The 13754-nt window shown below is 35.4% G+C and overlaps 2 protein-coding genes across 4 annotated transcripts; both read left to right on the top strand.

Annotated features, from left to right (window-relative positions):
- Positions 1-351: 351 nt before the first annotated feature.
- Positions 352-9758, top strand: LOC18045310 (origin of replication complex subunit 3). 3 transcript variants are annotated; one of them, XM_024186814.1, is made up of 17 exons: positions 352-515; positions 795-1013; positions 1121-1295; positions 1802-1971; positions 2071-2201; positions 2702-2975; positions 3100-3177; positions 4121-4188; positions 4294-4384; positions 4900-5111; positions 5707-5776; positions 6471-6556; positions 6855-6944; positions 7200-7275; positions 8119-8246; positions 8627-8803; positions 9492-9758. In XM_024186814.1, the coding sequence occupies exons 1-17, from the start codon at positions 441-443 to the stop codon at positions 9595-9597; spliced, it is 2226 nt and encodes a 741-aa protein (XP_024042582.1). In that variant the 5' UTR covers positions 352-440; the 3' UTR covers positions 9598-9758. The 3 variants fall into 3 exon arrangements, with proteins under 3 accessions (XP_024042582.1, XP_024042583.1, XP_024042584.1); XM_024186816.1 differs by lacking the exon at positions 352-515 and having other exon boundaries at positions 1002-1013; positions 1121-1171; positions 1254-1295; XM_024186815.1 differs by lacking the exon at positions 352-515 and having other exon boundaries at positions 957-1171; positions 1254-1295.
- Positions 9759-11569: 1811 nt separating this feature from the next.
- On the top strand, positions 11570-13254 carry LOC18045308 (protein CDI). Its single transcript, XM_006437356.2, has 2 exons — positions 11570-11777; positions 12211-13254. Exon 2 carries the CDS (start codon positions 12246-12248, stop codon positions 13008-13010), a length of 765 nt encoding a protein of 254 aa, XP_006437419.1. The 5' UTR covers positions 11570-11777; positions 12211-12245; the 3' UTR covers positions 13011-13254.
- The last annotated feature ends 500 nt before the right edge of the window (positions 13255-13754 follow it).

Here is a 13754-nt window from a genome sequence, read left to right as displayed (position 1 = left end):
CTTTTTATATTTTAATTTATTAACTATCAATTATATAAATGAATCTTATTTAAGACTTTAAGAGTAAGTCAGATAATGAGAGAATTATAATGATCGAATCCACCAACGAGACCTTTCCACATAAAATTTTCAGTTAATACTTCGATTTCAGTAATAAAGTAAATTGTGGGCTTCATTCACGACAAAAGACTAAAAAATGAAGCTAAGGAAAATGGACTAAAAGCCCAAACAGAGTTGGGCCAACGGCCAGAAATGAATATCAATTCGGTCCGGCTCGGTCTGGCCGGCTCGCCAGGTTCGCACGACGACGAATCTCCAATAATTTACATCCACGGCCAGCATTTTCCCGCCAAAATTAAGAGAGAGGCAGAACGATGAGTGAAAAAAGAAGCAGCCTCAACCCTAAATCAAAATAAAATTGATTAATTCCCTATTTCTCAATGATGGCGCCATCTGCAGCAGCTGCCGATTCTTCGCCTCCTTCAAGTCCCGAAACCACGGAGAATCACCTGCAGGTTTTAACTCTTCTGTCCTCTACTACGTAGCTTTTGCGCACTTTATACCATGTTTGTTTCCCGACAAAATTTGCTGGAAAATAAAGAAATTTTCTTGTCAAATTTTATTTTGTATTTTTCATGCTTATTATGCATTTTTTAACATAGTTAAAAATATGGTGTATGGGGGTCAGGTCCCATGGGTTGCCTGCTTAATAGTTCAACATTATAATCTCATTTTGTATTAATTGATAGTCATGAAATGAAAGGTTTAGATGTCTTTGTTTTTCTCTTTTACAGCCATTCTTTGTTCTTCACGAAGCTTCTTCTCGGAAGCCTGAGAGAACCTCAACAGGAACGGTGAAAACCAGGAAAAAGATTGACTTTTCTCCATCAAAACTTAAAAATGTTGAGAAGCCAGATGTTGAGATTGCTAAAGAGGGCGGTGACGAGGGATATGGGAACCTGCGTATGGACGCTTTTGAGGTTGTGTGGTCGAAGATCGAGTCAACTATCAAAGTTTGTTTCCTTTGGCCAAATCTAGTTTAATTTGACGTCCATATTTCCTATAACCAAAATGGAGTCAGAAGTGCAAAAGAATTTAGATTTTCTATCCCTGACTGCAGGATGTTTTGAGGGATATCAATGCTAATGTCTTCAATGAAATTCATCAATGGGTTCGTGATTCATTTAGTACAATTAGATCATTTGGGATGTTTACGTTTCGTGAAGCAACTCAAGCTTTTCCCATTGTAACAGATGCTTCATCTAAACAACTATTCACTGGGCTTGTTCTAACCAGTAAGTGCTCCTTCAATTGAATATTCTGTTGATAGAGCCAATCTGTCTGAATAAGAAAAATCTAAACTCAATAACTACCGGATCATCATTTTTTATGGTTATGTGCTGATTATATTCCTTTCTATACCACAAACTTTTTGATTGACATTAATCTATAATTTTCTGACAAGTGCTAGTATGGCCTCATTTCAGCTGTAAAGGTATAATTTTTTATGAAACCTAATATAACTGTTTTGTCATATAATAGGTAGAACATTTTATTCCAACTTATCCAGGCAATGTTATCTCACAGACCAACCCTAGTCCCCTCCATACTAAAGATAACAGAGTATCTGAGCTTTTAGCGATCCATCCTTGGTTGGATTTTGTATACTATGTTATCTTCTCTTTCTCTCATTTTGTATTTTTTTCTTCTTTTCGGGCTGTCCTCATACAGCTTCTTTCATAAGATTAAATAAATAGCTTTTTCTCCAAAATTTATTCTTGATCAAGTAATGATTTGGCAGAAAATATGGAGTTTGTCGATGATCTTTTGACGTTTGAAGAGCTTGGTCGACATTTAAAATCTCAAGGATGCCATGTGGCTAACCTTTCTTCGCTAGATTTTATGGCCAAGAGTGGGATTGGTGGTTGTCTAAGAAGTTTGTTGAGACAATTCTTGGTGGCTCCTTTGGATGTGAGTTTTGAAACCTGAATACGCCTTTGAAAATTGAACTTGGTTCCTACTCCAAGAACTTAGTAATTCCTACTTGTTCCGTTTGCTGCTTTTGAGCAGGCTGCTGATATATCCATCTTAGCATCTTGGTACAGAGAACAAGGAAATTACAATAACCCAGTTGTTGTAATTGTTGATGATATTGAGCGATGTTGTGGTTCTGTATTGTCTGATTTCATACTTATGTTCAGGTATTTCTACATTGTAATCTCTCGCATCCATTTGTTTCATTTATATATTTATTGCTTATTATTAAGATTTCTGTGCTCTTAACCTGTATGTATGCTACCTATGCAACAAACTAAAGAGCTTGAATGAGTTGATATCTTATGAAGCATTTCTACTTCTTAACGTTTTACTGACCCATTTCTGAGACTTACGAGGCTGCAAGATCTGTCCTATTATCAGCACTGACAAATCCACTCCTGATTTGTATTCTGTTTCATTTCCCATTACGTTCAGAATCAAACAAATATTTTAAAAAATTGTTTTATCTTTACACTTCGGGTTACCAGGCAGTTATCTCTTAATGCTACTGGCTTTCCAAACCAGTCAAAGAGAAATGTTTGCCTGCATATTAGTTTTGCAATTTAAGAAAATGAATAATCAGCAAGCTCAGTAAATTTTTTTGTTATGTGCTTTAGAAGTTTATGAAGTTTTATCTTGTAAGTGCTTTTTTCATTTCTATCAGTGAATGGGTGCTGAAGATTCCAGTTATCTTAATAATGGGAGTTACAACAACACTTGATGCTCCAAGAAACATACTGCTTTCAAATGTGCTTCAGCGCCTGTGCCCTTGTATGTTCACTTTAGGAACCCCAAGCGAGAGAATGGATGCCATTATTGAGGCTGTTCTTGTGAGGCAATGTTCTGGGTTTAGTATTAGCCACAAAGTGGCAGTTTTTATGAGAAACTACTTCGTGAGACAGGATGGAACTATAACCTCTTTTATCAGAGCTCTGAAGGTTAGTGATTTAAACTCACCTTGAATTTTTATAACTACTTTCAGCTTGTTATAATGTTGTGGCTTTTTTCAGATGAACATGATTATATCTGTACTTGTGTTAAATTCAGAAATGTAATTTGCAGATAGCTTGTTCTCAACATTTCTCCATGGAACCTTTAAGCATTATACTGAAGGGGTTTTTCCTTGAAGAGGATAGACAGGTTGGATTTCCTTATTCTGTGTTAATAGTTTGGAGATTACCTTTCCAAAAACCTATTAGTCATTTTTTTTTTGGTTTAACATAGAGGTCAGCAATGAATCAGTTATACTCTTCATTTGCTTTTAGGCATTTTCCAGTGTACGCACGACATATATAATATGATACATTATTGTTACAGTGACATTTGTTTTTAATTACTTTGCTTGATTGTTGATGCACTAAAAATTGAAAACGTCTATTTCTCGTGATTTGTACTTTGTAAGGGCTGAATGACAGACCAATGTTTTCTTGTTGATTATCTTAAGAACCTGAGTTTGAAGATCAGTTCATTTGCCTCTAATTATCTATAATATCGGGAAGCATTGATCCTTTCAGAAAAAAGAAGGAAAAGGAATCATTGGCGTAAAGTTCAAAATTTTTAGGGCTTAAATCCTATTATTGGGCTCTTGCATATAAGCCTAAGCTTTGTGTTTAATGGTGAATCAACATAGTTTCAAAGTCAAAGTTTACCAAAGGTCTTTTGTCGGAATACCCAATTCTGGTAGTTAAATTATAAAAAAGCAAGTTAAGCCTCTTTGCTGGTGGGAGGAAGAGTTGGACCTTAAATAAAAATACTATTCTTATCATATCATAAGTTTAAGATTTTCGGATTTGTAGTGTGTGATCAAAGTTGCAAGACTATCAAGTAGCAATTACTTTTGCGTTGGCCATTTTTTCTCCTTTTAGCATGAAATATGCTTTACATTGCATATTATCATTTCATAAGGTTCACAACCAGCAAATAAACTTTGTTTTTGTTAATTCCAGCTTTGGTTATCCATATTTTTACCGGTTGTTTTCAATTTCCTTGCTAGGAGTTGCATGCAGTTGCATCCTTTATATCTATCAGATTGGCTCACTATTATATTCTTTTATTCTTTCTGATTTATGTTTTGTCGTTGCAGGGGTTACAAGATGGATTGTTGCTACAAGCAATGTTCAAACATGCTTTTGACTTACCGTCTTATGGAAGGTACTTCAAATACCTGAAAATTTCACCATAACTGTACTCCATTGTACACAAACATGCTGGCAGGAAATATGTTTGCTGACTTAGGTGATGAAATGTGTTGACTAGGAATAAAATGGGGGAAGAGAATGTTGAAAGCTTTGCTCATTGTTTATCAGAACTGAAGAGATCACAGACTCGGTGGAGAACTGTGGTTTTGGTGAGGCTTCAATCTTTTAATTTACTTTACATGCCAATCATCAGGGCTGTCATGTTCTATCTTGTATTTCTTTCTCTGTTCGTTCAAGTCCTTTATATTGATTCTTCCTCTGATGAATTGGTTGTCTATGCCAGAACTGTTTCAGTAAGTAAAATTTGTAGGTTCGGTCTTTTTACCATGATTTGTTTGCCTTTATTGCCTGGCTTTTCTAATTCCCTTTGCATACACTTCTGAGTACGCCATCCCTCCCCCCAACTGCTACCACCATCAGTTTTGTGGAGTTTCCTAATTCTCTCTATCTTGCACCCCAATATAATAACTAGGGTTCCCCCCCCAACACACACACACTAGAAAATTGATATATTTATGCTGTAATTTTGAAATTTATAACGGCGGTTGTTGCTTCTACCTTTAAGTTAAAGCTCCTTTGATGGCTGAATGGTGTAATTTCAGAAAGGTTGATAGTCATATAATGAAACTAAATCTTTCTGTTATGCTCATCTAATCTTGTGCAGTGCCTCTATGAAGCAGGAAAGGGTCATAGAATTCAACTATTGGACTTATTATGTGAGGCACTTAATCCTGCTTTGTACAGCTCTAGGACTTCAGTTACATGCACAAAAGTAGACAAAGGTCATGGTGTATCTCCTTCAAATAATTTTCCAGTTCAACAACATCCTATAATGAGAAAGGGTCGTTTGATCTGTCAGGCAGTCCAGAAGGTGAGGTAAGTAGCACAATTTTTACAATCCTGACTGGTCTTCTTATCCTTTTCCTATGTGCATTTCCTACAATTGAGTTAATTATTTTGTTTCTGAGGACAAAATTGGTATCTCTTTCTAGTATGAAATTTATTGCATTTTAAAAAAACTGTCAATTTCTATGGAAATATAAGGGATCATATCTCAAGGAGCAAATTGTTGCTTTACAAATTAAAAAATGACTTAACCACAAGGAGGCAATGTATAATCCGCTCTCTATGTTATTTATGTCCTTATAGGAATGCTGAAGAAGCAGCAGACCTGAGACAATATTTAAATATATAATAATCAACAATCCTCCTTTGAGGGTTCTATGTACGCTTTTTAATTAAAGAATTTGCATGCTCAAAGTTTATTTCCAGAAGTTAACTTTGGAATTAATAATGTTGTACTTTGTGACATCTATTTCATGATTGCCTTTTCCTGTGCGAATTTTCAAGCTGAGAAACTATTAGGTCTTACTCTTGTATTCTTACTTCTAAGCACCTTTTTTGTAATAAATAATTCGGTCAATGATTTTATTTCATGTCACTATTCTACTGAATTTTGAATTTTGATCAGGGATCTTCCAATAGCACAGCTGTATAAGTTGCTTAAAAGATGGGAGGAGCTTACTGTGGATATCAATGAGGTATACAATTTAAGTATTGGGAAAGACTATTGATCCTTGTTTATTATGATTATATCGCTATAACTTCTCATTTCACATTCTGTATCATTTCCTGCTGTATTCCTTATTCTTTATTTTTACTTATTGAAAACTGTTGAGAAACATGATTTAGTATACACTTCAAATTTTTGCTTCCTTGTCTGGAAAATATACTTGTGCAATAGATAATATTCAGAGGCTTTTGTTTGCCCACTTTTTTTCTTTGGGTGTGTGTTTTTTGTTCTTTTTACCATAATAACCCACAGAAAAATAAAAAACTGATAGACCGTTGATCTTGCTGTAATTATTTGTTGTTTATGATGTTTCAAACAAATTTAAGCTCAAATGAGCCCATTTAGCATTTTAGCTATTTGGTGGATTCTTGTTTACTACAATCAGCACTAAGACTTATTTTTTTGGACTTCACTGGTTGCATAAGGACTGAACAATAACACTTGTCACATTTAAGTAATCTAAATGTTGAATTTCATAAAACCTAAACAGCACCTTTGCCTTTTTAGCCTTCTGTTATCTGGTCTATGCTTGCTTGTGGGCTTTTGGCTTGATATTATGTAGGGTACCTTGGTTACCCTTACATGACTGTAAACCTTGATTATGTATGAAAGTATTGATAACTGATTTTTTATTTTTTTTTGGGTTTTTTTCCTCTCTACAGATCCATGCAAAATTGAAGGAGTTGCTGTCTGTAATAAAATTAGAAAATGGCAGGAGTTCAAGACAAGATATGGCTGACTCTTCCAAGTAAGTTTCTGGATATTTCTTGAACCTTTTTATCATGCTATTGTCAATCTAATATACCTAACTCTGCATGTTATGTCTACTTTTCAAATATAGTTCCTTTGAAGAATTTATCTAGTTTTCCAACACTACATAATATTTCTGATTTCTGGTTTTGTAAACTTTCACATTTCATGCATACCTTGTGATTTTAAAATCTTCCAAATTGTGTTTTTATTAATCAGAACCTAAACATCCAATTTTAGTTCAATATGGTGGAAAAATAGGTGATTGTGGTTTTATCTGATTATCTTTGTGACAGGAGACCTGTATCACGGAGTCAGTTGAATATTGAAAAGGAATCCAGAGCGGTCAATGAGAAAGCTGCTTCATTAATAGAGTGCATGGTTAGGTATGGAAATTCATTCTGTGCATCTTAATTCTAGCTGTCTTTGCCTTCCGTTTTCATGCTTCTATCGTTATATACCCAGTGGCTTTAATTCTTGTCTTCATATGAGAATAAGGACCACGTGTTTTATCCCAGATTTTTATGCTTCTCTATTCATTGTGTAAACAAATTTGGTCCTCTTTTCTGCTATTGTTTCTTTAGTATGCTTGACTGTTATCTATAACTATTCTGACATGAGATGCTTTATTTATTAAATAGGGATCATATGCAACCGGTTGAGTGCTCACCTTTGCATGAAATCGTCTGCTTTAAGAATGTTGAAACACTTCAATTGGTAAGCATCCCAAGAATAGTACCATCATGAATCTACTTAAACAAGCTCTACTGTTCTCTAGCAAGAAAATTGATTTCTGCTAGTCATTTTCTATCATCAGTTTAGTCATCTTGATCATACTATCTTATGCCACGAAATTGATAGTGATCTAACTGATTGCTTTTTAATGAAGATTTGGCTCTTTGAATAAGGATATTCTCAATTCTGATTGGTGTTAATCGAAAGCTGAAAACTTGAGAGAAATTTGATAGACAGTCTCTGGACTTCTTAACCTTTTACTTCTTTCTTGGATGGGTTGAACCAAGCAATGACTACACAATTAGTAACTTAACCTTGCTCTTGGTCCCAATTCCAAATAATCTGTTCAAACTTCCAAATGTAGTTTTCCAGCTACCAGTGGAATTTAATGTCAGTCATGCCAAATTTCTTTTTTCAGTTCGTTTCTTTTGTAAAATTTTGATACATTAATACATCTTTTAAGACAACTAGAGGATACAATAATGGCCTTGTTATGACAACAATAAATGAATTGGAGCGATTTTTGTTATGCTAGGGGAAATCAATCTTGTTTCTGTGTCCGGTTCTGGTGTATCTGTTGATTGTATTAGATAAAATGTTATTAGACAAAGCCTGCTTTTACTATGTAGGTACATCCAACTGCTCATTAACATTTGGAATGCTTCAATCTAGCATAACAAAACGTTTTTTGTGTCCCAACTTTCCAAGCTTTGCCTATCCCTTCTTCGTCATGAAAGTAATTTTATTGCCCTTTTGAAGCTTGAGATTTAAAGTCTCTGATTCTTGCCAATTATCTTTGTAATTCATATATTCTCAATTATTTAGGCTTTAATTGGAGACCCTAGAAGAAGGATTCAAATTGATCTTCTGGAATCCTACAAAATTCTCCGATGTAGTTGCTGCAGTAGGAGTGGACATTCCCTATTGCCATCATTGCATGACACATCAATTCTGTAAGTATTTCCTGATCCTTCTTGAATTAATAGAATTGTGGTGTGATGAAATCATGAAATGTACTAGGAATACTGTAGCTGTGGTCTGATTTATGTTTTTTATTTTTATGAAATTTGTCATTATTATTTCAGTTCTCTGCTGCTTTTGAGTGGAGCCTTTCTTTCTCCTCGATGAAATGTGTGATTATGAGATAGCAGAATGTTTCTAATATGTCTAAGCTTATAGTTTTCCCTTATGCATCTATTTATATAGGTGCAGAGAACAGTTTGTCATTTCATTCTTACCTTGATCCATTATGAATTTATTTCAAGAGTTGTAGATGCCTATAGAGTTTCTGTTTCTTGAAAGTTGACAGTTTGTTGATCATCTGTACTTTTAGGTATAACCTAGCTCAAGAACATGGCGATCATATCAACCTCCATGACTGGTACCAGTCATTCAAATCGAAAGTTTGTAGCTCAAGAAGTAAAGGAAAACACAAATCAAAGCAGTCCCCATTACCAAAGAAAAGAAAAGATATGAATGAACCTGATAAGCCATGTGAAGCTTCAATTCAGTATCCTTTGGTTTCTTTATCATTCTTCATATTTTCTGCTTTTCATTTTTGAAGTTGAGTCCATATGGGCGTACAACATAGTGGTATAGATATTGCTATGAAGGGATCATATGCAGATACTTCCGACTTCTCAGGAAATATAAATAGGATCTCTGATTAACTAAGTCTGGAGTTATCCTCCTCTTTCCGGCTGCCAGTATACAAATTTCAATCTTTCCCAGACTCACCCAGTTGCCATTCTTTTGGCTTTCTGGCAAACACAGATCATACTGCAAAGCTATTTGCTGCCTGGCAGCTATTCTTACATGTTCAAATGCTATATAAGTATCATCTATACCTGCATATTGTGATTCTTTTTAAGTTTGCTGCTCGCCATTCTTTTTTTTTTTTTTTTTTTTAAACCTTTAATTTTATATTGCTTGTTCTTGACTGCAAATCATCTCATTAAAAACCTAGCTCATTATCTTTCATCCAGTTATTATAATAAAGATCTGCTCCAGCTTCGGCATCTTTCATGATGTGGAGCTGCAAGATTGACCATCATAAGCTCTACTGATTTTATAACGTGTGCAGATTTGTCAACAGTTAAATCTTTGATGCATTTTGGCAAAATTCTCATGTGTCTATAAATGATTATTTCTGAAAATAAAGAACTTTCTAGGAGATCCTTGACCTTTGTCTCCTACAGAGCGCGGTTTTGCAAGGCAGTTACAGAGCTCCAGATTACGGGGCTGATTCGGATGCCTACCAAAAGACGACCGGATTTTGTACAGAGAGTGGCCTTTGGTCTGTGATATGAAGCAATGCAAATGACCTTTAATATCCTGTCTGATTCATTTGTCAAGTCTGTTGTGTCTGTCCCTTATGTACGCATATTGCAAATTGATTTTTGATCTTTTCTGCAATAATGTAATTATTTTTCTTGACACAAGCCAATAAGAACGTAAATTTAAAGCAGGGTTGTCAATTTTTCTTTTTTTTTTTCCTTGTCTTCTAATTTTTGAAGTGCTTTTTAGTAGATGATGTGCTGTCTTTTTCGTTATGTATGAATATCAAGGTGTGAAAATGCAAAGGAGCTGTCGGTGGGAGATGGCACTGTGCCACTGTGGAAGATATTTGCTGTAAAGGCCGAAGAGTATCTGGGTCCTAACGTCGTAATAAAAACAGTAGGCTTGGCCCATTTTTGGAAAGCTACTCGCGTTCTCTTAACACAAGAAAGGGCATCAAAGAGTCAGGAATGTACAGTTGTACACAATCCACATCCTAAAAGTCTGTGGTTCCACAAATCCTGTGGTGCCGATACTCGATGGGCGGGAAGCTGGAAAACATTAATAATTGTTAAAAGGACACAGAATTGTAATACGTGTTGCTCATTATATGGCTTAACCAATCCCGATTTATTTTTATTATCAGCAGAAAAATCACATCGCCAATCACGACAAAAATACATACACACGTTATTTGATATGTTTGGGGACCGGTGTTTGGCCCGTGTGAGATGGATTTTAATTTTCAGCTGATGATTCTTTTCTTCTGCAGCCAGCAAATTTGGAACTTCCCGCTTGTATTGTAATTTTGATAAACTATAAGGGGCAGTTCGTTCTTTGAGAGGGTCAAACAAAAAATAAAATCATTGGTCCAGCAAAGCACAGCTCAATAATGTCACGTGTAGTGGAATATTACCAATTTACCGCGGTTTTTTTTAAACAAAAACGACGCAACCTGTTATTTGTGGGTCTCGCTACGGTGCATAATCTTCATCGTGCGGACATGATTTCCCCATGGCAATCGACGAGGAGCTGACACATGTTACAATGGATGACTTGCTGCTCCGGTAACATCCGCCTCGCTGAAACTATTCAGACTCTTTTCATATTAGTCCCAGCAGGCTTGGCAAAATCCGGGTCCGGTCCGGGTTTTGGTGTTGCCCGGGACCGGACCGGATGAGAGAAATGCAAACCCGGACCCGGGTTAAAACCCGGTTTTTCTGGGTGCGGTCCGGGCTTGAGCCCGGCACCTTCTGGGTCCGGGTTTTGATCCAGGCTTTTTAAACCCGTATGTGATAAATTTAATTTTTTTTCAATTTTTTTTTTCAATTTTTTTTTTCAATTTTTTTTTAATTTCTCTAACAATACAAATTTTTAAAAAGAAAATAATCAAATAAACTCATTCAATTTCAAATTTTAAAAAAGAAAATAGTCAAATACAAATATATAACACATTAACAATACAAATTTTGCACAAATGATAAATAAAAATTATTTCAATCTACTTTTTAATACCTAAATTTATCCAATTTCTAACTTAAACTCATTCAATCTATATATAAAATAAATAAATTAAATTCAACAACACAATAATTACACAATAAATTTAAATAACATCCAATATATCATAAATTCATAATTATATATTTATATATAATATATTTATTTTTTTTAAATTTATTAAAAAATCGGGCCCGGTCCGAGTTCTGGATTTTTTGTGTTGAACCCGGATCCGGTTTTTATATGCATGCGGTCCGGGTTTTGCCCGGACCGGATTGGCCTGGTCCGGTCCGGGCGGGCTTTTTTGACACCCCTAAGTCCCAGTGTAACTACCCAAGTTGCCGGTTGCCGTTCTTTTCCCTTGCCATTTCGAAGCTATCCCAACCGTCCAAATATCTAACAAATAATAAACCAACGGCGGTTATGAATTTTGCTGCATGGTGCGGATAATGCATCATAGGCGGATCCGTTATTTCTATGGGAAATAGAATCTATAAAAACGGCAGGCTCTTATGGCTCAAAAACAACGCGTCATAGGCACCGCTGAATCCTGAATCCTCGCTCTTACACTGAATTCTAGTCTTATAATTTTCCAACTAAGTCCAAAGTCCTAAACCCACAATAATAAAAATAAAAATTCTTTCTTTTTTAGTTACTAATGCCCTAATAATTCTTCTTCTTCATCTTCCACATCTCATTTTGCTCAGGTACTCTTCTCTTTCTCGTAACCATTCTTTTTATTTATTTATTCTGTTATCTGTTTCTTGATTTAGTTATAACAATGTAATGGTGCTGATCTGTTATTTATTATTATTATTGTTTTACATTTGATTTTAGAATTTTTCTTGTTTTCATTTGATTATGGAACTGAAATTTGATGCATTTGATTGTTCGTCTGCTTTTGTTTAATTGTTGGATTTATATTCTTGAATATGTTGAGATATAAATCTAGAGAAATATCATTTGGCAAGAAAAATAATAACAACCCAGAATTTTAGATCTGGTATTTTTCACTTATTTGAGCTGAAAAAACTTTCTTTATAAGTGATTCATTTTCACTTACCATTTCTTTTATAGGAACTAAAAAAGAGGTTGAATTATTTGCTGTTGATTCTTAACCGTTTTCCAATGACCATGCAGATCCTGTTGTATTCAACAATTTATTACTAGCTGCAATGTCTCTGTGTGTGCCCGAGGTGACTGCCAACAGGGAAACAAAAGATAACAAACCCTTTAAGATCTTTGTGGGCTATGATCCGCGTGAAGATCTTGCTTATAGGGTCTGCCATCGTTCCATCTTGAAAAGATCCTCCATCCCTGTGAAGATCACACCCATTGTCCAATCAGATCTTCGCAAGAGTGGCCTTTATTGGCGTGAAAGAGGCCAAACTGAGAGCACTGAGTTCTCATTTTCCCGGTTCTTGACCCCTTACTTAGCTGGTTTTGATGGGTGGGCTGTGTTTGTTGATTGTGATTTTCTTTATCTGGCGGATATTAAGGAGTTGTGTGACTTGATTGATGATAAGTATGCTATTATGTGTGTCCATCATGATTATACCCCTAAAGAGACCACAAAAATGGACGGGGCGGTGCAAACCGTGTACCCGAGGAAGAATTGGTCATCTATGGTTTTGTACAATTGTGGGCATCCGAAGAACAAGATACTGACACCTGAGGTTGTGAACACGCAGACAGGTGCATTTCTTCACAGGTTCCAGTGGCTTGAGGATGAAGAAATTGGGTCAATCCCATTTGTATGGAACTTTCTTGAGGGTCACAACATGGTTGTTGAGAATGACCCCACGACATTCCCAAAAGCGATACATTATACTCGTGGGGGGCCATGGTTTGAAGCTTGGAAGCACTGTGAGTTTGCCGATCTTTGGTTGAAGGAGATGGAAGAGTACAAGAATGAAGCTAACAAGACAGTTGAAAAATAGATAGGATCATCTGCTTACTAGTAGTATTTGATGTCCAGCTTTATTAGTAAAGTCTACCCTTCTATTATCTTTTGGTTGATTTCACCATTGTATTCTAGATTTATTGACTCCTTGGTTGAGAGTCGAATTTTCCTTTGCAGTAGTTATCAGATAGGCATTCCAGGTATACGTATGCCTTACATATATATGTGATGTTGAATTTGTTTAAAAAAACCACTTATAAGTGTCAATTCTTACTTTGTCACTCCTTAGCGCTTGTAATTCATATCAATTGATAGTTAGTGAAAGCTATATATATATATATATATATCTATGTAGGCACACACATATATATATGTATTCCCTTGCTTGTTCTTTATTGCTGTCTTCGAGTTGATGGTTCATCTCGATTTATATAGCAGCAATTCTTTTAGTGACACTGAACTGATTGATCACATCAGTTTCTGCTAGCTGCTAGCCTCTTCTGTATTTTGATTCACTATTTGAAGCAAAGCTTCAGCCTGTTCTAGTTCTTCAATGGAAACCATTTGAAACCAAAATCAAACATCTCAATTCATGTTGGTTTTCAATTTGCTCAGTTCCAAAGATTAAGTGTTGCTTTCAGTAATTTTGCTCTGGAATGAATTTTTCTTGCTGCTGTTCAACTTGCCAACATCACAACAGCCTAGTGTCATATAGTTATTTTCTTCTTTCATTTTCCCTTTTCTCTAAACAAACAAAACATCTATATGACAAGATTCTAGA

Source organism: Citrus clementina, unplaced genomic scaffold, assembly GCF_000493195.1.
Source record: "Citrus clementina cultivar Clemenules unplaced genomic scaffold, Citrus_clementina_v1.0 scaffold_4, whole genome shotgun sequence".
In the NCBI taxonomy this organism is placed as follows: Eukaryota; Viridiplantae; Streptophyta; class Magnoliopsida; order Sapindales; family Rutaceae; genus Citrus; species Citrus x clementina.
Note: the sequence above shows the minus strand (reverse complement) of the source record. Positions and strands in the feature narration are given on the sequence as shown.